Consider the following 21342-nt stretch of genomic DNA (forward strand, 5'->3'; position numbering starts at 1 on the left):
ACGAATAGCAATAAATTAATTTTCCGGTTACTAATTAATTTAGTTGGCACTAATCACATGGGTGGGATTTATTATATACTTAGTACTTATACTATTTATACTATATATAGTACAGATTATTGTCCTCTGAAAATAACTCAACATACAGCCATTATTGTCTAAATAACTGGCAACAAAACTGCTATACAACCTGCACATTGACTACTCTAAAATATATCCAAGTTTCATTTCTTTAGTATTGTCCCTTGAGAGGTAACACTAAATAGTTGCTGAAATGTGAGGGATGTATTTACTTTTGTGGGATACTATACTACATACATATACGTATGTATAGGCCACTTATGCACTTCTGGTTGGATGCTAACTGCATTTTATTGGCTTTTGTACATGTTTTTTGCTAAATCTAGTAGTGAAAAACAAACCTGGTTCAACTGGACAACGAATGCGGAAAAAAAAGCATTTGCTTTTACTACTGGATAATTTAGCATCTTCCTCCTCCAGTTTTGTTTCGTGCCAAGCTTTAGCCCAAGTCCCACATAACCAGGTTAAAAGAGCAATATGGAACCATGTGGAACCAAGGGCTTGGGTCAGATCCTTAAGATGGGCCCTTAAAAATGTAAATTGGCCAAGTTCATCTAGATGATCTTTAACCATGTGAATCTACTAGTCCTGGGAGCACAGCCAAAAAGCCTTGCCTCTTGCATTAACTCTCAAACATTTTGGCTTGAGCATGTTTTAAATGATTTTGCATGAAGTTTATATAAATGTTGTATATTATGGTCACATTAAGGTTTTCTGAGGTGGTTGATGGTTTCTCACACTTTTCTCACATATTTTCTAACCTGAAATTGTATGGATTTTGTCCCATGCAGTCACTTTTTTTTTTTATATCAAAGCATCTTGTGGGTGTGGATTTGGGCAGATGTTTTAAAATACTTAAAGTTCAAATTCTAAACATGGTAACAAAGCGCGTCTTCGGACATGGTTAAGGGCTGTTGTTTGATTAAACTCGTACCCTCTTCACAGATATTTAGGTGGCTGTAAATGTCAGGCTGCTTTAGGGAACTGGGCTTCAGCTCTGACTATTTCTGACGTTTCCAGAGCTTGTGTCAATGCAAATCTACATTACTGATGTCCCATGATTATGTATGCAGCTGTTTATGGTCTGGTGGCCCAAAAGCAGGTCATGGCATCTGATTGCTTTTCCCATTAATAGCGTCATTCAGATATGAAAAGAGAAAAATAAAAAGAAATCAGTTAGTCGGAAGAAACTTTCACGCCACTTTGCAATTTTTTTTTCTTGATGATAACTTGTATTTTTCCCTCCCCAAAGGCAAAGTGTTTAGGCAAATGATTTGCACAAAAATCGCATGAAGGAAGATAAAATGGATTCAATTTGCTGGACTGAAATGTATTTTGCTTGTTGGTGTGTCTTGTTCTCTGTAGTAGGAGAGAGGATAAGCTGCGGATTCCGAGCGGCTGGCTTTGCCATCTTGCTCCAGAGATCGTCTGCCAGCTATCCCCGGAGACGGCGGAAGATCAGCTCCCTTTTTCCAAACAGTCTGACGTCTTCGCCTTTGGGTGGGTTTACTTTTCACATATGACGAACATGAGCACATAATGTAACTTAAATTTAAGAACTTAAGACATTTCTGTTGGAATCCTATTGGAATCCATGGATTATCAATAGGGGTTCATTTACCCTCATGGGAAACATTGGGCTGCATGCATTAAAACCTACAGTATATAGTACTTGCATAGCACTTCCATTTAGAATGTAGACACCTTGGACTGTGTGTGTTGGACTCGCATGTAAAAACACATTCCAACATTCCAAGAAAATCTTGCAGAATCCACAGGATGCCAAAGGGCTTTTATGATTTTTTATAATCATTAAACTGTGCATTTCTATATTATGATGTATGCGACTTAAAGTTCATGCTTTGCATAACATCAGACTGGAAAATGTAATATAATATATATTATATTTGACATCATTAACTAGTCTGTACAAATCCAATGGAAAAATCCAGCAGAATCTACACAGAAATGAGTCCATATTCCAATAGATATTGCATTCCATTAGATAAGCCATTAATGACATAGAAAACCAGATAAAAATAAAACCATATTCTAGTATACAGTAATACTGAGAAGGAAACTGCCACAGTTATGCCATGAAACTACACATCCCATCAGCCACTGCACCAATCTCGTTTTTGTTTCCTCACCTGTAGCTTATCACCACTTGTATATAGATTGTTTGTTGCACCTCTTGTCTCTTATTTGTCTTTCTATGTTTGTTTTTAGGTTAATTTGTGTGCACTTTATTAAATAATTTTTGCAGAAATAATAAAAAAAATTATAGAAATAGAATTAAGCCATTTTTTTCCAGTCATATCTAAATTAAGCAATTTCCTAATGGATTATTCATTAAACACCATATTTTAATGGTAAAACCATTCGGAACCACATAATAATGTGGTACCAATGTACTGTACCCCTTTACATTTCAGAAGAAATAACATACAAATTACTATAACCTAATGTATACTTCTTAAAAATCCAGAAATGATACATGGAAATAAGGTTCCTGCATGCAGTATGCTTCATTAAAATTTAATAGAAAAGACATAGAAATGTGACAAAATATATTTTGAAACATTATTAAAATCCAGTCATATGTAACAAAATAATTTTTCATTAAATTCCAGTCGAAACCACATAGAAATGGTTCCATATTCCAGTTTACTATATAATCCAATAAAATTGAGCAGAAAACATAAATTGGACCACATTTTGATTGATTTTCCATCCCTTCATCCGCAAAACAAAAAATACAATAAAGGACACCCAGAACTGTCGGGCAGCTACAATCGTTTATCAGACAACAGACGGTCATTTATAAGACAACATTCCGCTTCCTAAACTAAACACCTAAACTAAACACCATTTCCAAATTGATAATTAATAAAAAAATATAGAAACACGACTATTGTTCCAATATACTATTTCTTTTAAATGCTATGAGATCATATTACAATAAGAAACATCCATTAGAACCCCCATTAAAAAAACCCTTAGAAATCAATACTATTCCAAAAGGTAACCAATAACACCTAGAGAAAGTTAAAAGTGGATTTGATTTATGAGTCTTTTATATAGTAACATCTCTTTTCCCCTTCTCACAGTTGGCCGTCTAATCAAATAATCTGTTTCTTTTAAAAGAGTTGGAGTCGTTATGAATTCATTACTCATTCACCTCTAATATGCAGCAGTTTGTGCAGTACCGGTCTGCAAATAACTCTACAAAGATTTCATTTGGGGCTGCTAAGCATTTCTTTATTGCCCATATTGTCTCCCTTCGGGCTAATGAACTGTTAGACCCGAAGCAATCAATTAAAAGCACAACACTGGAGTCAATTTCATTTTACAGCAGCGGCAACGTGACGAGGAAAAAAGCACTGCAAAAGGTCTCCAAATGCATTACAGTTAATGAACTTTAATGTTTCATTTCCTCCCTGAACTCTCTGAAAATTGAGGTGAAAGTGACCCCAGATCTGTCGCTTACCATTAGTTCAGGACAATAATCACCCCAGCTTAAATGAGAAAAGTTGCGGGAGAATGTGGGAAGTGTATTATCCGTTAGCCACTTGCTGTTCTCTGGGGGAGTGCTTAGAAATAGGTGCTGAATTTGGCGTTTTGGTTGTTCGGCTTTATTCCCCACACAATGTTCCTCTGGAGATCGTAATGACCGTGTCCGGCTTGCTAGTTCAGCACTAATTCTTACCTGAAGGCTAATAAAGCTCTCTCAGGTGTGGTGTCTGTGAGCTGTCAAAACTTTTAGAAAGAAACTAAGCCAATTTACGAAAGTAATTGAGAGAATACTTTTATCTTAGTTTTGTAGTTTAGACAAAATGCTTGTTTTGTGATAAATCTTTATGAGGAACGAATAAAACACATGAGGGATGTGCTAAAATAATCAGTTACAGCAGTGGTCTCGAACCCCCGGGCCGCAGACCGGCACCGGTCCCTGGGTCAATTGGCACAGAAAGAATACATAACTTATTTATTACCTGATTCTGAACAATGTTTTATTTTGGAAAATGACCGGATTCTCTCCTCCACAGTTTTAGGATGGTGTCCATTATGTTAATAAACTGAGAGATTAATGGATCCTCTCCACTTGGAGAACAACCTGATATGGTCTCCTTCTGTTGTAGCTCATTCATTATCCCAGTTTTGCTGTTTTGTTGTGCAGATTGAGATAATTCAAATAAATTGAATTGAATTAATTTGAATTGAATTTTCTGTTCACCATTCATGTACAGAATGGCTATTTGAGTTAACATTTACTTCCTGCCAGCTTGAACCACAATACACATTCTCTAGTAACATTAACAAGGCATTTATGCCTGAAAAGCTGCTGCTCACTGGATGTTTTTTGTTTTTCGCACCAAATGCATGTCCTGCATTATTTTTGTACTTTTGACTTCTGGCACAGTTGAGCCAGATATAAAAACCTTAAACTTAATTTGGAGTTCACACAGCTGGACTCTAATCTGTGCAAAGGCAGAAACTGTGTGTGTGTGTGTGTGTGTGTGTGTGTGTGTGTGTGTGTGTGTGTGTGTGTGTGTGTGTTCAACTATCATACACTGTGTGGGTGCACTGCACTTGTAAAATGAATAGATGGCTAGATGGGAAGATGTGGGGCACGGCTCTACTGCCTCCTAACACAATTGCATTCAGTGTCCATATAGTGGATTCTGTCTACGAAATCATGCACATCACAAGGAATAGAATTTATTTCATGAATGCTTTGTCCTCTTTATGTTTACATATGGTTTTCTCTGGGCTTCTTATAGTTTCCAACAAACATGAACATGCTGCAAACAGCAGGACTTGGATTTACTGTATCCTTTACCCTCCTTCATATGTACAATCGAATCCCGATGTTTTCTGCACAGTTGTACACGGGTTTGGTAATGAGTTGCTATGGCTAATGATGTTTGTCTTTTTGCCTCTTAGCCATATCGCTCTTTGCATCCTCCATGTACTGATGTGAGGATTTGTTTGTTCGCTATCAACACTCGACTCGCTGATTTTTAATTAATTTAATAACGGCGAATAGAATGTCAGCATGATCTTGCGCATGTTTCAGAAGTCAAGAGCCTCTTTTGATTATTTAATCAATTATTTTTTTCGGACCATAGGAGGTCCGACACGGGGGCATCACTAATAGAGGGGCATCACGAGGGCTTTTATGTTACACAAACAAACATCTTTAAACTCGTATTCTTCTGACACATGTGTATGTAGGTGTGCGTAATACATATCTTCTGTCCTCCAGGACGATTTGGTACGAGCTGCATGCACGAGAGTGGCCTTTTAAGACCCAGCCAGCTGAAGTGATCATATGGCAGGTGGGCAGCGGCATGAGACCCAACCTCACTCAGATCGGCATGGGCAAAGAGATCTCGGTGAGCAAGATGATAAACATTGGGATTTAACCTGGGAATGCATGGAAATATATCTTTTTTAATTAATCCTTGTAATAAAGGTCACGATCACACACACACACACATATATATATATATATATTAGGGGTGTAACGGTACACATTTTTCTTTACAGGGCTTTTGGTGGAATTCTTTTTACGTGTGGAACATAAAAATTTGAGTTAAAATTTGAGTTCCCTCAGAAACGTATTAAGTGGTTTCGCAAGTTTGTTTAGTCTCTGCCTCGTACTTTAAGTACATTTAAAAAATAAAATAATTGTATTACTATAACACTTGAATACACACAACAATACCAGGGGTATAAAAAAAAAACTAGAGTTAGCGCAGTGTCATTGTGGCGACTCGCTCCGTACCAGATATACAATTTATTTTGCGCTTGCATGAAAATGTTAAAGAATCAATAGTGCTAGCATTAACCGCTAACCAGGAAGTGGCTAGCGGCTAATGCTAGCACTTTGGATTCTTAAACATTTTATGTCCAGTTGAAATACATTTTTTAAAGAGGAAATCCTGACAATTCCACATATTGAGGGAGTGAATGAATGAATGATGGAAGGAGTTAAGACATTTGATAAAGTTTGCTGAAATCAGTAGAGCAGTTAAGTAGATCATATCTTTAAAAACTGCAATATTGAATGTAAAACACACACACACACTTTTACATACACATCTGTGTTACTCAAATGGGGTCTAACAAATGTAAACTATTTAATGACATTTTTCCATTTATTTAATCGATTCTGCATTTTTATTTAAAACTGTTTTAAAAACGTAAACGGTTAAAATGTTGTTGATCACAAATTTTAATAATAATAAACTCGTCAATAAAAAAAACGACAAGCAATTTTTTGTTTTGCATTTCTTCCCCCTGAAACGAAATGAAACCAAACGTGACTTAAAAACCAAGATACTGTACGTCCGAACTGTGTATTTTTTGTACCGTTACACCTCTAATATCTCTCTCTCTTTCTCTCTCTCTCTCTCTCTCTCTCTCTCTCTCTCTCTCTCTCTCTCGCTCTCCCTCTTTTTCTCTCTCTCTTTAGATAGATAGATAGATAGATAGATAGACAGACAGACAGACAGACAGACAGACAGACAGACAGACAGACAGATTGATAGATGTGGCAAAATGATTTACATAGAAGTAAATCATTTTGTCTGTCTGTCTGTCTGTCTGTCTGTCTGTCTGTCTGTCTGTCTGTCTGTCTGTCTGTCTGTCTATCTGTCTATCTATCTATCTATCTATCTATCTATCTATCTATCTATCTATCTATCTATCTATCTATCTATCTCCCTATCTATCTATCTATCTATCTATCTATCTATCTATCTATCTATCTATCTATCTATCTATCTATCTATCTATCTATCAAAAAAGAACAAAAAAGTTCCCATTAGTGTCAAACCCCTTATTTAAGTATAATATTTAAGTTGATTATGGATTAAGATATGTGTGGAAAACACTTGCGTTCTTCACATTGACTTTCTTGTTCTTCTGTAGGACATCCTGCTATTCTGCTGGGCTCAAGAGCCCGAGGAGAGACCGAGCTTCTCCAAGCTGATGGAGCTGCTCGAGAAACTGCCCAAGCGCAACCGCCGTCTCTCGCACCCCGGCCACTTCTGGAAATCAGCTGAGTATGTAAAATGAGCCAGGTTCTAAAAGAAACTACTCTGAAGTCCTGGAGATTAAGTTTATTGCCATTAGACACACGGCATTGTGGGAAACCAGTGCGCAGGGGTCCGGGTAGGGGGAGTTGAATTGTACGTGTAGTCAATTTTGCATCATGTTCTTCTGTTTATCGTTTGATCATGTATGTAGATTCTTTTTTTATTCTTTTTATTATTTATTGTTAAGTTCTCTGTTTTTGTTTTTTCTTCTTAATCTGTTCAATCTGTTTTTGTGCTTTTGAATTTATTCATGATTAATTTTGTCAATGTTATCGTGTTGACAAACTTCTGTTCAGTCACGTTCGACGATGCATTTTGAGTAACAAATGCAAAATTGTTTGTATTCCTCTGTGACTCGTGCGTCTGTACGTTTTCTTTTCACAAGTACGTGTAGTTACGGAGTGAATGTATCTTAGATTATAATTTTTTTTGTCGGATTTGTTGTTTGATCTATTGTTTTATTCTTTGCTTTCAGTCCATTCATCGGCATCCATTTTATGTATGTGTGCTTGTGTGTGTGTGTGTGTGTGCGTGTGTATGTGTGTTTTTTAACTTGGTGACCAAATGTTCCCACACGGACAGGACATTTTGACCTTGTTTGTGACAGTTTGACCTTGTCAGGATATTTGGTTTATCCCCACATGGATTTTTTTCCAAAATAGAACAATAATATTAATCTTTAGATAATTAAAGGTCCGAGTGTGTGTGTGTGTGTGTGTGTGTGTGTGTGTGTGTGTGTGTGTGTGTGTGTGTGTGTGTGTGTGTGTGTGTGTGTGTGTGTGTGTTGGCATTCATGTGGCCGTTTCAAGTCACAAAGCTTTACTACACTTTTAAGGTGCACAAGCATCCTTATAAAGAATATAATAATAAAAAAATGAATATCTAGAGAATAAAGTTTTTTTTTGTTTTGTTTTTTTTATACACAAAAGAAAAATGTATAATAAAGAACATGTTTCCTTGCATGTTTTTGCATTTCTAGGAAATCCCATCACTTTTCAATTCCAGACGCCCGGATTGTATTATGTATAATATATTAACTGTGATAATGTGAGACCTTGACGGGGTTAAACTCTGTGTCTTCTTCTTCTTCTTTCGGCTTCTCCCATTAGGGGGCGCCACAGCGGATCATCCGTCTCCAGACCCCTTGTCCTCTTCATCTGCCTCTTTCAAACCAACTACCTGCATGTCTTCCCTCACCACATCCATAAACCTCCTCTTGGTCTTCCTTTTTTCCTCCTTCCTGGTGGTTCCATCCTCAGCATTCTCCTACTGATATACCCCATGTCCCTCCTCTGCACATGTCCAAACCACCTCAACCTCACCTCCCTCACCTTGTCTCCAAAACATCCTACATGCGCTGTCCCTCTAATAAACACATTTCCAATCCTGTACATTGTCGTCACTTCCAATGAAAACCTCCACATCTTCAGCTCTGCTACCTCCTGCTCCACCTCCTGTCTCTTGCAGATACTCTTCTATCACAAATCACTCCTGCTATCACTCTTCTCCACCCACTCCACCCTGCCTGCACTCTTTTCTTCATTTCTCTAACACACTCTCCATTAATTTGCACTGTTGACACCAGGTACCTGAACTCCTCCACCTTCTCCCCCTCTCCGCACCACTCCACTGTCCTCTCTTTCTCTCATTCACACACATGTACCGTGTCTGAGCCTGTACAAATAAGAAAAAGAGCTCTGTGTGCCAGCGGTGAGCGAGTGGAGGGCGGAGCCGGACGGAACGAGCTTTAAGAAACACCTGCAGCTGATGAGACTAATCAGTGCGCTCTGTTTCAGTACGGCGACCGCAATAAAGAGGCGCGAGACACCAGCCTTGGAAAAAGAGAGACACCAAGCAGAGACGAGCGGAAGGGTCGCAAACGGTGAGCGCGGGCGGGGCCAGTGAAAGACGTGCACTCAGGCCTTTCTTGGGTTTCAGCACCACTGTAACACACTCACTGTTTCCATGCTGGAAGAAAGAGACAGAAGTACACCAAGCATAGCTTTCTTTATTTGCTTTAGATTTTACCCTGACGCTTTTCTTTCCAGTACTCACGCTGGGGCTCACCCACACTCTCGCGGATCGGCCTACCTTTCTCCGGCATCCGCCTGTCTCACTTGCGGATCGGCACGCTTTCTCTCTTTAGCGCCCCCCCGGGATTCCACACGGACCGGCACTTCTTTTACTGGCATCCACCCAAGTGCCCTCACCAGCACCCGCCTGGGCATAGTCACTGTCCGGCGACGCTTCCACTCTACTCTGGTTGGTGGAGCTCTTCCCAAGACGATTGGCGTTGCTGGACTGAAACAGAGCGCACTGATTAGTCTCATCAGCTGCAGGTGTTTCTTACCGCTCGTCCCGTCTGGCTCCATCCCCCATTTGCTCACCACCCTGGTACACTCGGGTTCGTTCCTTAGTTTCGATATAATGTCGAAGTTGAAAACCGATTTGAAAGACAAAAATGTACATGCAGGTTTGGACAATTTTTACGTGTTAATCCCAAAACAACCCCACGACCGTTGCATGCAAAGCAAAGCACATAGCTGACAGCGGAAACTGTCACGGAGGCGTTCCAGCATTCCATGTCTTGCCTCTTAACCTTGCAGGCAACATGGGTGTAGACAATCCGTACTTTTCCTGTACCATCCCATAATAACCAGGTCCTGACCTGCTCAGAGATCTCTTGTTGCTCTTTGGGAAGATTTTTTATTTGTTTTTTTATTTATATTTGTACAGCTTAAACATTTTAACTGCATGGACGAAGGCCCATTACGGGACCTCTTTAAAACTAAAAGAGCACGTGTAATGCATCGCAGTGAAAATTATTCTTACATCCATATTCGAATATTTGGATTCATCCAGGATCACACTATTAGAGTTGCTTAAAAAAAAGGAATGATAGATGTTTAAAAGACTACATGTGATTATATTAAGTCTATTCTATCACATAAGTCTGTATCATATCAGGTTTAGAATGTACAGAAACTGCTTGTTAACAATCGTTCCAAGCCTGTTCACACTTGTCGGTTCGCATTAGTAACTGTAATTTATTTACACACACATGCACACGCCACTTATTTATCTCACGGCGAACGTATAGATTGTGTGTCATTTATTCTTTCTTTCTTCTTTTCTATCTTTCTTTCTCATCTTTTACCTGATCGGTTAAGATTTGAATTATGAATTCATGTTTGAGTTTATCTATATTTCTTTCTTTTGTTTTTCTGTGTGTGAATTGTGTGTAAATATTTGCTTTGACGTTTCTTTTCTCCACGATTTTTTCCACTTTTCTGTACTGTAGGTTGTAGGTGTGTAACTGCTTGTAATTACAGATGCCTTATGGTGCACAGCTTAGTGACTGCTTTATTCATCACAAGCTCCTTCTTTTCACTCATCCTTTATGAGAAGGAAAAAAAAAGACAATAAAAATATTTTCATTTTGGAATTTTATTATGTTTTTCTTTCTTTTACCCTCTCCTTCCTTGCTTTTGTTTTTACGTTGACGTTTCCCATTTTATGTTCACAGAATTCGAAGTAGAGTCCACTCCAGATTTAACGACACCATTAAAAGGAATTATTTTTGGATGTATCAGTGTGGGTTTTCTCCAGGTTGCCTGGTTGTATTCAGAAAAAAACAATACTACATGGATTGGCTGTGATAAAGTTGCCATTGTGAAGTGATTGTTTAGGGTGGAAGGAATAGAAGGCAGGCGACATGTTATCAAAAACAACGAGGTTGTACTTTATGCCACAGTCACGTTTCACTTTTCAGTGTAAGCATTTTAATACACACAACACACACCTTTCCGTTTGCTCCTTTAATGACTCTCGCCCCACCCCCTTTATATCTTCTGCGACACTTGCTGCAATATACCACACTCTTTAATAAAACTATACAATGGTGATAATTTCATTCAATCGCTTTCTCTGGCTCCGCCCTCTATTCACAAACCTGTGCTTGACCACGCCCCTTTTCCAACAGCCACTAGGAATACATTTGTGAAATTTAATTAGTGAAATAGTAATTCATAGTTCATTAGACGAATACCTTTTTTTTTTTTTTTTACATTTTCCTACAAAAACACTCAGGAAAAACTACTTACAAACATAAAAGAAAATGTTTTTACTTATCCCTTCGGATAAGGGCATCTGCTAAATGCTGTTAAATCAAAATTTTTCAATCCCATCACAGGAAAGACTGTGGGACATAAAACCACCATGTCAGTCAGAACTTTCTTTCGGCTTCTCCCATTAGGGGTTGCCACAGCGGATCATCCGCATGTTTGATTTGACACATGTTTTTACGCTGGATGCCCTTCCTAATGCAACCCTCCCCATTTATCCGGGCTTGGGACCGGCACTAAGGCTTTTGCAACTCTAATGGCTGAGGTTGGTTCCCTGACCGGGGATCAAACCCAGGCCGCAGTGGTGAGAGAGCCGCATCCTAACCACTAGACCACCAGGGGACTCCGCCATGTCAGTCAGAACTAATTTGCAAAAAGAAAGGCTGAGGCTCCTTAAATCCTATACAACCTAATTATCCTTTCTAATAATAATTATTATGTGTGCTTTAAACACTTAAAAAAAAAAAAAATCTAATGAAAAAATATTTTCATGAACACTGAAAGTAGTTCTGGAGTTGACTCTATCAATGTTCACTATCACATTTAGTTTTTTTTATATTTGTTTATATTTGTCTATGGACAAAAGATTGTGGACACCTGAGTACCAAATTCGTATGTGCTTTGTGAACATTCCAGTCCACATTTGCTGTTATAATACCCTCCACTCTTCTGGGAAGATGTCCCACTAGATTTTAGCATGTGCTTCTAGAGACTGGTGTGAGATTCGTTCAGCCACAAGGGTGTTGAGGGTTGAGGTCAGAGATCTATTGCAGGAGATCTTCCACTCCAACCCATGTAAAGCATATCTGGCTTTGTGAACAGTGACATTGTCATGCTGGAACAGTTTAATGATACCACATCCAAAGGTATTTTGTGTAATTGTGTGCTTGTAACTTTGTGGGAACCGTTTGGGGAAGAACCACATATGGCTGGATAAGTCATGTGTCCCAATATTTTTGTCATTATTGTTTATTTTTAACCAAAAACTAAATGAAGCTTTAAAATCAATAATGCATCGCCATCCTTTAACTATTGACTTGATAACCGATTAGCAGTGCAGATATGTAATATGTGTTTATGTTCCATTACCTTTTCTAATATAGATAGCAGACTAGCAGAGTGAGTCAAATGTCCACATGATGCTGGATCACAGCAGGAAAAGTCACTCTGACTTGGTGTCTCTTTCTCTCTCATAATAGCCTGATAGCTCCAAGGTGTCAAAGGTCACAATAAACAGGTCTAAGCTCACAAAATTGGCATCTGTACGATTTCATTAGAGCATAACAGCTGACTTCGTTCTGATTAACAGTGTTGCCATTTCTGAGTACCAAAAAAATATTTGACACAACCACACAAGTACACACTTGTATTCTGGTTTCCTAATTTTTTAAATATCAGCTTAAAATATATTTGCATATATTTATATGCATGCACCTTCATCCAGAGCGACTTGCATGTATACAACTGAGCAGTTGAAGGTTAGGGGCCTTGTTTAAGGGCTCAGAATTGGCAGCTTGGTGGTGCTAAAAATTTAACTCACAACCTACCACTTCAAAATATATATACTAGTAGTCTCCAATGTACGATAGAGATGCGTTTCTATGTTCCTAGTATAATGAAAATTTTTAATAATTTAACAAATTACAGTACTAAATTCCAAAAAACAGATTAATTTACGGTACCATACTGTAAAAACTTACTCCATATACAGTATGTGTATACAGTGAGGAAAATAAGTATTTGAACACCCTGCTATTTTGCAAGTTCTCCCACTTAGAAATCATGGAGGGGTCTGAAGTTGTCATCGTAGGTGCATGTCCACTGTGAGAGACATAATCTAAAAAAAAAAAAACAGAAATCACAATATATGATTTTTAAACTTTTTATCTGTATGATACAGCTGCAAATAAGTATTTGAACACCTGTCTATCAGCTAGAATTCTGACCCTCAAAGACCTGTTAGTCTGTCTTTAAAATGTCCACCTCCACTACATTTATTATCCTAAATTAGATGCACCTGTTTGAGGTTGTTAGCTGCATAAAGACACCTGTCCACCCCATACAATCAGTAAGAATCCAACTACTAACATGGCCAAGACCAAAGAGCTGTCCAAAGACACTAGAGACAAAATTGTACACCTCCACAAGGCTGGAAAGGGCTATGGGGAAATTGCCAAGCAGCTTGGTGAAAAAAGGTCCACTGTTGGAGCAATCATTAGAAAATGGAAGAAGCTAAACATGACTGTCAATCTCCCTCGGACTGGGGCTCCATGCAAGATCTCACCTCGTGGGGTCTCAATGATCCTAAGGAAGGTGAGAAATCAGCCCAGAACTACACGGGAGGAGCTGGTCAATGACCTGAAAAGAGCTGGGACCACCGTTTCCAAGGTTACTGTTGGTAATACACTAAGACGTCATGGTTTGAAATCATGCATGGCACGGAAGGTTCCCCTGCTTAAACCAGCACATGTCCAGGCACGTCTTAAGTTTGCCAATGACCATTTGGATGATCCAGAGGAGTCATGGGAGAAAGTCATGTGGTCAGTTGAGACCAAAATATAACTTTTGGGTCATAGTTCCACTAAATGTGTTTGGAGGAAGAAGAATGATGAGTACCATCCCAAGAACACCATCCCTACTGTGAAGCATGGGGGTGGTAGCATCATGCTTTGGGGGTGTTTTTCTGCACATGGGGCAGGGCGACTGCACTGTATTAAGGAGAGGATGCCCGGGGCCATGTATTGTGAGATTTTGGGGAACAACCTCCTTCCCTCAGTTAGAGCATTGAAGATGGGTCGAGGCTGGGTCTTTCAACATGACAATGACTCGAAGCACACAGCCAGGATAACCAAGGAGTGGCTCTGTAAGAAGCATATCAAGGTTCAGGCGTGGCCTAGCCAGTCTCCAGACCTAAACCCAGTAGAGAATCTTTGGAGGGAGCTCAAACTCCGTGTTTCTCAGAGACAGGCCAGAAACCTGACTGATCTAGAGAAGCTCTGTGTGGAGGAGTGGGCCAAAATCCCTCCTGCAGTGTGTGCAAACCTGGTGAAAAACTACAGGAAACGTTTGACCTCTGTAACTGCAAACAAAGGCTACTGTACCAAATATTAACATTGACTTTCTCAGGTGTTCAAATACTTATTTGCAGCTGTATCATACAAATAAATAGTTACAAAATCATATATTGTGATTTCTGAATTTTTTTTTTTTAGATTATGTCTCTTACAGTGGGCATGCACCTACGATGACAATTTCAGACCCCTCCATGATTTCTAAGTGGGAGAACTTGCAAAATAGCAGGGTGTTCAAATACTTATTTTCCTCACTGTATATGTATGTATGTGTATATATATATATATATATATATATATATATATATATATATATATATATATATATATATATATATATTTATATATATATATATATATATATATATATATATATATATATATATATATATATATATATATATATATATATATATACTAGCTGAAAGTACCCGTGCTTCGCTACGGAAGGCAGAACGCTAAGCAATATGGCAATAAGCAGTAAGCACTGAGCAGGACTGGATGATCAGAGATCAGAACATAACGTCAACAAATAACGTACTACCCCTTTGTAGTACCGATACAGGGCAAACTACTTTGAAAATCATTTTTATCGTGCATCTAACATCTAATAAGAAACAATGTACTAAGTTTCATTAGGATCCGTAATGTTATTTCGTGAGAAATCGCGTTTTTCGCGAGTTAGCCGTGATCCAGGCCGAATTTTTCAAAACCCTTTCTTAGTGAGCACCTAAGACCCAAGAGGAAGGTATGTTCCAAATTTCATTGCAATCCGTTCAGTGATTTTTGAGATTTCGTGATGAGTGAGCGAGTCAGTCAGTGGTATTTGAGATTTATATATATATATATATATATATATATATATATATATATATATATACATACTGGTAATTACTGGTGGTAAAGCCAATTAAAAGGAGAGAGACAAGAGGTAGAAGTGGGCTTTGAAACACCAAAAATGCAAAAAAAATAAATACACGCATTAACACAAAGACAACTGAACATCATCCTGGCAGCGCCGCATACGAAAATTTGAACACTGCACAAAAATGTAAATATAAAATAAAATCATAGTCATAGCTATCATCATCATCATAAGTTGAACCATCGTAAAATTGGGGACTACCTGTATAAAATCAATTGGTTTCACGAATTGCTGACACTAAAGTTTTTAGATTTAAATAATATATTTTTTTTTAGATAAAATGTTGTCATTTAAAGTTTTACACACACTTATGTGGTTCCTCATATATAAACTGGTGACAGTCAGTCATAGCTGGTAAAGAAATTGTATTGAAAAGCTAAGAATGAAATAAGTTATAAAAATTAGCTACCTTTATTAATAACTCAGCAATAATAACTTTTATCAAACTATTATGATTACGCATCAGTGCATGGGGTCTCATTTTATTGTAGGCAAAAAAAGATTACTCATGCACTCAGGAATATACTTATTGGAAGATAGATAGGCAGGTCTTTCATTCAAACCAAGCCAAACTTTCTGTTCATATCATTTTTTGTGCTCATTGATTGGACAATGTTTGCTTTGCCTAACTACTTCTAGTTTGTCTTGTAATTTTGGAGACATTTTGGAAAATCAAATGTTTAAGAACGCCATCCATCCTGTTTTTTTTCCACATTGTATTGTATTACATGTCAGCCCCAGTTGCAGATGTGAAATAGATGTATTCAAAATGCAGCCTTCAAGGAATTAGCCCTTTTACCCGCTAACACCAGGCTGACACAGCCATCACTGGTAGGCTGTTTGGTTTTACAGTCTGGACTAAAGCAGGAGTAAAGTTTAGGTTGTGTTATTTTCAAGGTAATAACCGACACTATGACATACTAAAATATAGACACTATGACCATGCTAATTACAGAGAAAATCAGTTAGCATTAAACCAGTAGTGCAGATAGCAAAGATGTTAAATAAAATAGCAAAATAGCTGTAACGGTTAAAGTAAACAGTGTGGTGCATATCAGTTGTGTAAATGTCAATCAGGTGAAATCAGTATGGGCAGTAGGTTGAGGTAGAGGTAACAGTAGATATAGTCATGTATTAGCCCCCAGCCCTTGGCATACATCTAACTTTACAGAATCACACACTGATTCACCTTAAGCCACTTGTTAAGCCCAAACCATGTTATCCCATGTAGAAAGTGCTTTCCCATGTAGATCATGCTGTCCCATGTAGACCGTGATATCTTGTGTAGACAATGCTATCCCATGTGGACAATGCTATTTTATGTGGACCATGCTATCAATGTAAACCATTTTATAACAAGTAGATCGTGTTATAACATGTAGACCATGCTATCCCATGTGGACCATGCTATTTTATGTGGACCATGCTATCAATGTAAACCATTTTATAACAAGTAGATCGTGTTATAACATGTAGACCATGCTATCCCATGTGGACCATGCTATTTTATGTAGACCATGCTATCCCATGTAGGCAATGGTCTTTAATGCCCTCCAATGTGGACCATACTATTTTATGTGGACCATGCTATCCCATGTAGACCATGTTATTTTATGTAGACCATGTTATCTCATGTAGTCCATGCTATTTTATGTAGACCATGCTATCCCATATAGGCAATGCTATTTCATGCCCTCCACTGTGGACCATACTATTTTATGTGGACCATGCTATCTCATGTAGACCATGCTATTTTATGTAGACAATGCTATTTTATGTAGACAATGCTAGCCTATGTAGATCTTTAAGCTCTGGTGGTTCACTTACCCTAAACATTGTTTTCCTTTTCAATTCATACATACTATAAAACACAGATGTTCCCTGTAGAAAAGTGCACCAGCAACTGTTTACTTTCTGTTTGTAGTCAAATGATTAAATACATTTCTTAAATTTTTTGTGTCAAAATTGTTGTAAGCATTGCGCTTGAGATGCTAAGGCAAAGCAGACATGTTGTTCATTACATTTTTTCTATTCTTCAACTTCTCAGTTAAGATCAATTTAGATTTTAAATTGTACACATGTAAAGACCAGAAAGAAACGTACGGCAGACCAAGAGCTAGCTTGATTCGTGTCATTTTTCAGAACTGCAGGTATCCACACGTGTGGGAGGACTTTCAAACTAATATTGCGGCTCAAATGACTGGCTTGAAAGGCATCTACGTGATGGTGAGAAGTGTGTGGGCTTTTCTTTAACCTATCTTAAAGGCACCTACATACTTTTCTGAGCTATTACTCATTAGTCAAGATCTGGAGATTTGAAAAACCAGGAACAAAAAGGGATGAGCAGTGAAAGAGCTGCGCTGTATGGAGCTGCAGGTTAGCAGACCTCTGGCTGTGAGTCAGCTTTCAGGTTACTCGGTGGTTACAGCTACCAATTTCCCCTCATGCTCTGAGGGAAAAAAGCTACCTAGCACTGTTAACAGTTCCACAGGTTGTGGAACTGATGTGATCTTGGAAATGTGGAAGTGGTAACTCAGTGGATAAGATGTTGAATCAAAACGCTGTGAGTTAAAATTTGCTTCAGGTTTACCTCAGGCACAGCATTAACTAGAGCTCAAAACAACTGCCCCAAACCCTCCGATAGACCCCTAAAAATTTACCAAATAAAGCAAATTATGGTTAATTATAAGGTTTCTCTGGTTTGTCTCTCTGAAGGAAAAGCGTATAGCAATTGTTACCATTTAGAGAACATTCCAAGGAGAACCTCACACTGTTCTAAAGTTCTCATCTGCGAAATTATCTGATGGTTATTGCACTTAGAAGATGAGGTTCTCTCAGGTACCTTCAGCATCCCCCTATTTTTTATTTCTGGGGAAAGCTTTTAAAGTTCTTTAAAAAATATTATACAATACAATTACATTTTCATTTTGGGAAAAAAATCTTTAAGACAACCTAGTTAAGAAAGGTGTAGCCTGTAACTCCTCCTGTACTTTCAACTAAAAAAGAATTGCATATTCTATTAGAGTGGGGACAATTGTTTAGGGAGGTTGTAGCTTGGTGGTTAAGGCTCTGTTTTTCTGATTGAGGGCTCAAGCCCAGGTATTGCTAAGCTGCCTCACTTGGGGCCCTTAAGCATGGCCTTTAACCCTCTGTGTTCCAGGGGTGCTGTATCATTACTGACTACCAGCTTACTAACATTGCTGGGGTACACAACATAAAAATTTCATTGTGCTGTAAAAGCACCTTTCTTTCCTTTCTTTAGAGTACAGCTCTTTTCACAAACCATTAACCAGTCAAAGACCCAATGAAGTCTCCCAACCCTTTATTTAAAGAGTGTGTATACAAGCTTATGTGGCACATTTCCATATCCTAATAAACAGCTAAGTATCAGCTGAACACAAAAGCTGAACACATGCTTGCACATTCCTACTGATTCCAGTGACTTAAAAAGTTACAATGTTAGTCTGAGGGACATGGCAAGCATTTGTCCCTTTACACTAGTAAACAAAGACTTGAAATTTGTATACATTACTATATAATATTAGTATGAATTAAATAGTTGTATAAGTATAAGATACAAGTTTTTTTAGCTTTTGTTAAAGATAAATACATTTTAATAGATTTTTAAGATACATTTTAAATCCCAATATTTTTCTTGTCAATTTATTACAATTTTTTAATATTTTCTGTCCAACTTGAAGCTGATGTACAGTAGATGCACAAATGACCAGAGATAATTCAAGCTGCTCTGTGAGCTGTAGGCAGGATGTGTGTTGCCAAGACTTTATTTACTGTGTATTTTCTGTCAGAATTATAAATTTTTTTTATATACAAATTCCCATGGATATCTTATAAGCTATATGCAATTTATATGATTTGTTAATTTTGTAACAGATTCCACTCTAAGGGTGAGTCAAATTAAGACTTGTTTGTTTCCTATACAACATCAACAACATAATAGCTTAAAAAAATCCAACCCTCGAACCAAAGGTTCTGTATGTGTGTCTTTTTTTAACAATACCTGATATTTCTTTTTTATATCTGTTTTCCTTTCCAGGCTGTAGCAGTAACGGACTGCCCCCCGTTCCCCGTCCTCTTCACTCCACCAACACCCTGCTCTCATCAAACATCACATGACAGGAAGTCTTCCCACAGACTTCCTATGGTCTTTTTTTTTTTAAATAGGAGAGGGGTTGGTAATGCCATGCTAACTGCAAAGCAGAGAAGGAATTTTTTTTTCCTGGATGCAAACTGGATGATTTGGAATGATCTCAGATGAATGAGGGTATCCAAAGTGCTGCCTCGCTCCATATGCTTACACTGGGCTCCGGCTTCTGTGTTCCTCAGTTTCTCAGCATTTTACATCTCTTGCTTCTATGTACGCCATTATAAATTCTAACGCACGATCGCACATCATCATCACCAACACACAATATGCAATGGTCATCATTTTAAACTAGTCATATCATATATTTTTTTATCTCTTGCACATTCTGGTAAATGTTTCTGAGTTGCTTATTCTTTCCCTAATTCATACCCCCATTCCTGACTCTCAACCTAACAAGTGACAAGATATTAAAGGAGCAGTGTCTAATTTTAGATCTACCTAAAATTGCCTTTACAATTTTATAAAATCATCAAGCCTTTTCATCGTTTTCACAACAGACCCCAAGCAGCTGTTAAAAGTATGTATTCCTGAGCTATGAGAGTTTCCTTTTAAGGAAACAGAGCTCTGATTAGGTGCCAGAAAAGCAAGTAAGAACATGAAGGAAAGATTTAATTTAAAAGACATTAATTTGCTAAATTTCACATAAACTATAAAAATTGTCACAGTGGCGACTCGTCCATAAAAACCAGGTGGTGGAGAGCCAAATCATATTCTGTATATCTATATGTGTTATTCTCATAAAGTCCTCATTCACAATTCCATACACTTTAAATTACACAAAAATTTGAATGACTTGTGTAATTTTTTATTATTAATTATTACGTGCTCCACTAGTTGCGTTACCTGTAATATTAAAACATTGATGTTTGACAAATACTGTATAAGCCTATTAGGTCCACCATTAGTTTCCATATCATTATCATTGTACATAGTGGTCAGCAAATTGAAAATGGAACAAGTGTTACTAAAGGTACATTGGGGCTGGAATTATGCTGCCCCCATGCTCCCTTAATAAACTCAGTGGAGGAGGAGCTGTAAACAGGACAGTTCATTACAGAGATCCCAAATCCGGGTCGTCATTACCGTTCTGTTTAGTGGCAAATAATCTGAATGAAATCTGATATATTTCCGCAAACAAGTGGACTATTGCTAAAATCCGTATATCTTCGCTTTATCAGAAATGCATGTGCACCACAGTGACCTTGCTCCTCCCCTCACTATAGCTTAAAAAAGAAAAATGAAGAAATGATGTGTTCCTCTTTTCAGTATTTTCGGCTAGTTTCAGGGTTTTTTTTTTATTTGTGTGTTGTTTATCAAGATATAGTTGAACCCTGGCATCCATCCGGTTATTACCTTGAAAAAATGGAGGTACATCTAAAACCACTCAAAACAAGTATGCTTTCTTTCCTGTAAGGACTCTCCAGATTGCAGACTATATAATAAATAAATAATTATGGGTTATTGAAATAAATTTTTTAGGCAATGCTGCTATTGAAGTTGCACTGCACCATTAAAATCTATAGTCATGAGCCATTGATTGTAGGTAAAGATTTTTTTTTGTGTGTGTTGATTTCCAGTTTTTTTTGTGAGTTAGTTGTAAATTATAAATGTATTACCAGGATAAATTTCATATGCATACATAAATTCATCAGGTACTTAAGGTCATTTGTATTATTTTGAATAAAAAAACAATGGGGGTTGCCAGATTTGACATTGAATTGTACTGAATGATAGTTTTGCTATAGTAAATGAAAAATATTTATAATACTATATGGATTAAAGTTTTGTGACACCTGACTTTTTCAGCCAGATGTTGTTTTCCCTCGAATTGTTACCTCAAAGTTGGAGTCACACAATTTTATGGGAT

General features: G+C 37.7%; 1 protein-coding gene across 11 annotated transcripts in view; it reads left to right on the forward strand.

The window, feature by feature from the left end:
- ksr2 (kinase suppressor of ras 2) overlaps positions 1–20713 on the forward strand; it is a 116560-nt gene extending 95847 nt beyond the window's left edge. For 7 of the 11 annotated variants that reach the window (XM_083527310.1, XM_083527315.1, XM_083527314.1 and 4 more), the window contains 3 exons: positions 1447–1581; positions 5351–5480; positions 7021–10632. In XM_083527310.1, coding sequence (XP_083383436.1) covers positions 1447–1581; positions 5351–5480; positions 7021–7167 — 412 coding nt within the window. In that variant the 3' untranslated portion in view covers positions 7168–10632. Of the gene's footprint in view, positions 1–1446; positions 1582–5350; positions 5481–7020; positions 10633–19364 lie in introns of those variants that run through there. The other 4 variants (XM_083527313.1, XM_083527316.1, XM_083527319.1 and 1 more) reach the window with 1 other exon arrangement.
- The last annotated feature ends 629 nt before the right edge of the window (positions 20714–21342 follow it).

The sequence above is a fragment of the Silurus aristotelis genome (assembly GCF_946808225.1).
Source record: "Silurus aristotelis genome assembly, chromosome: 23".
NCBI classification, from domain to species: Eukaryota; Metazoa; Chordata; class Actinopteri; order Siluriformes; family Siluridae; genus Silurus; species Silurus aristotelis.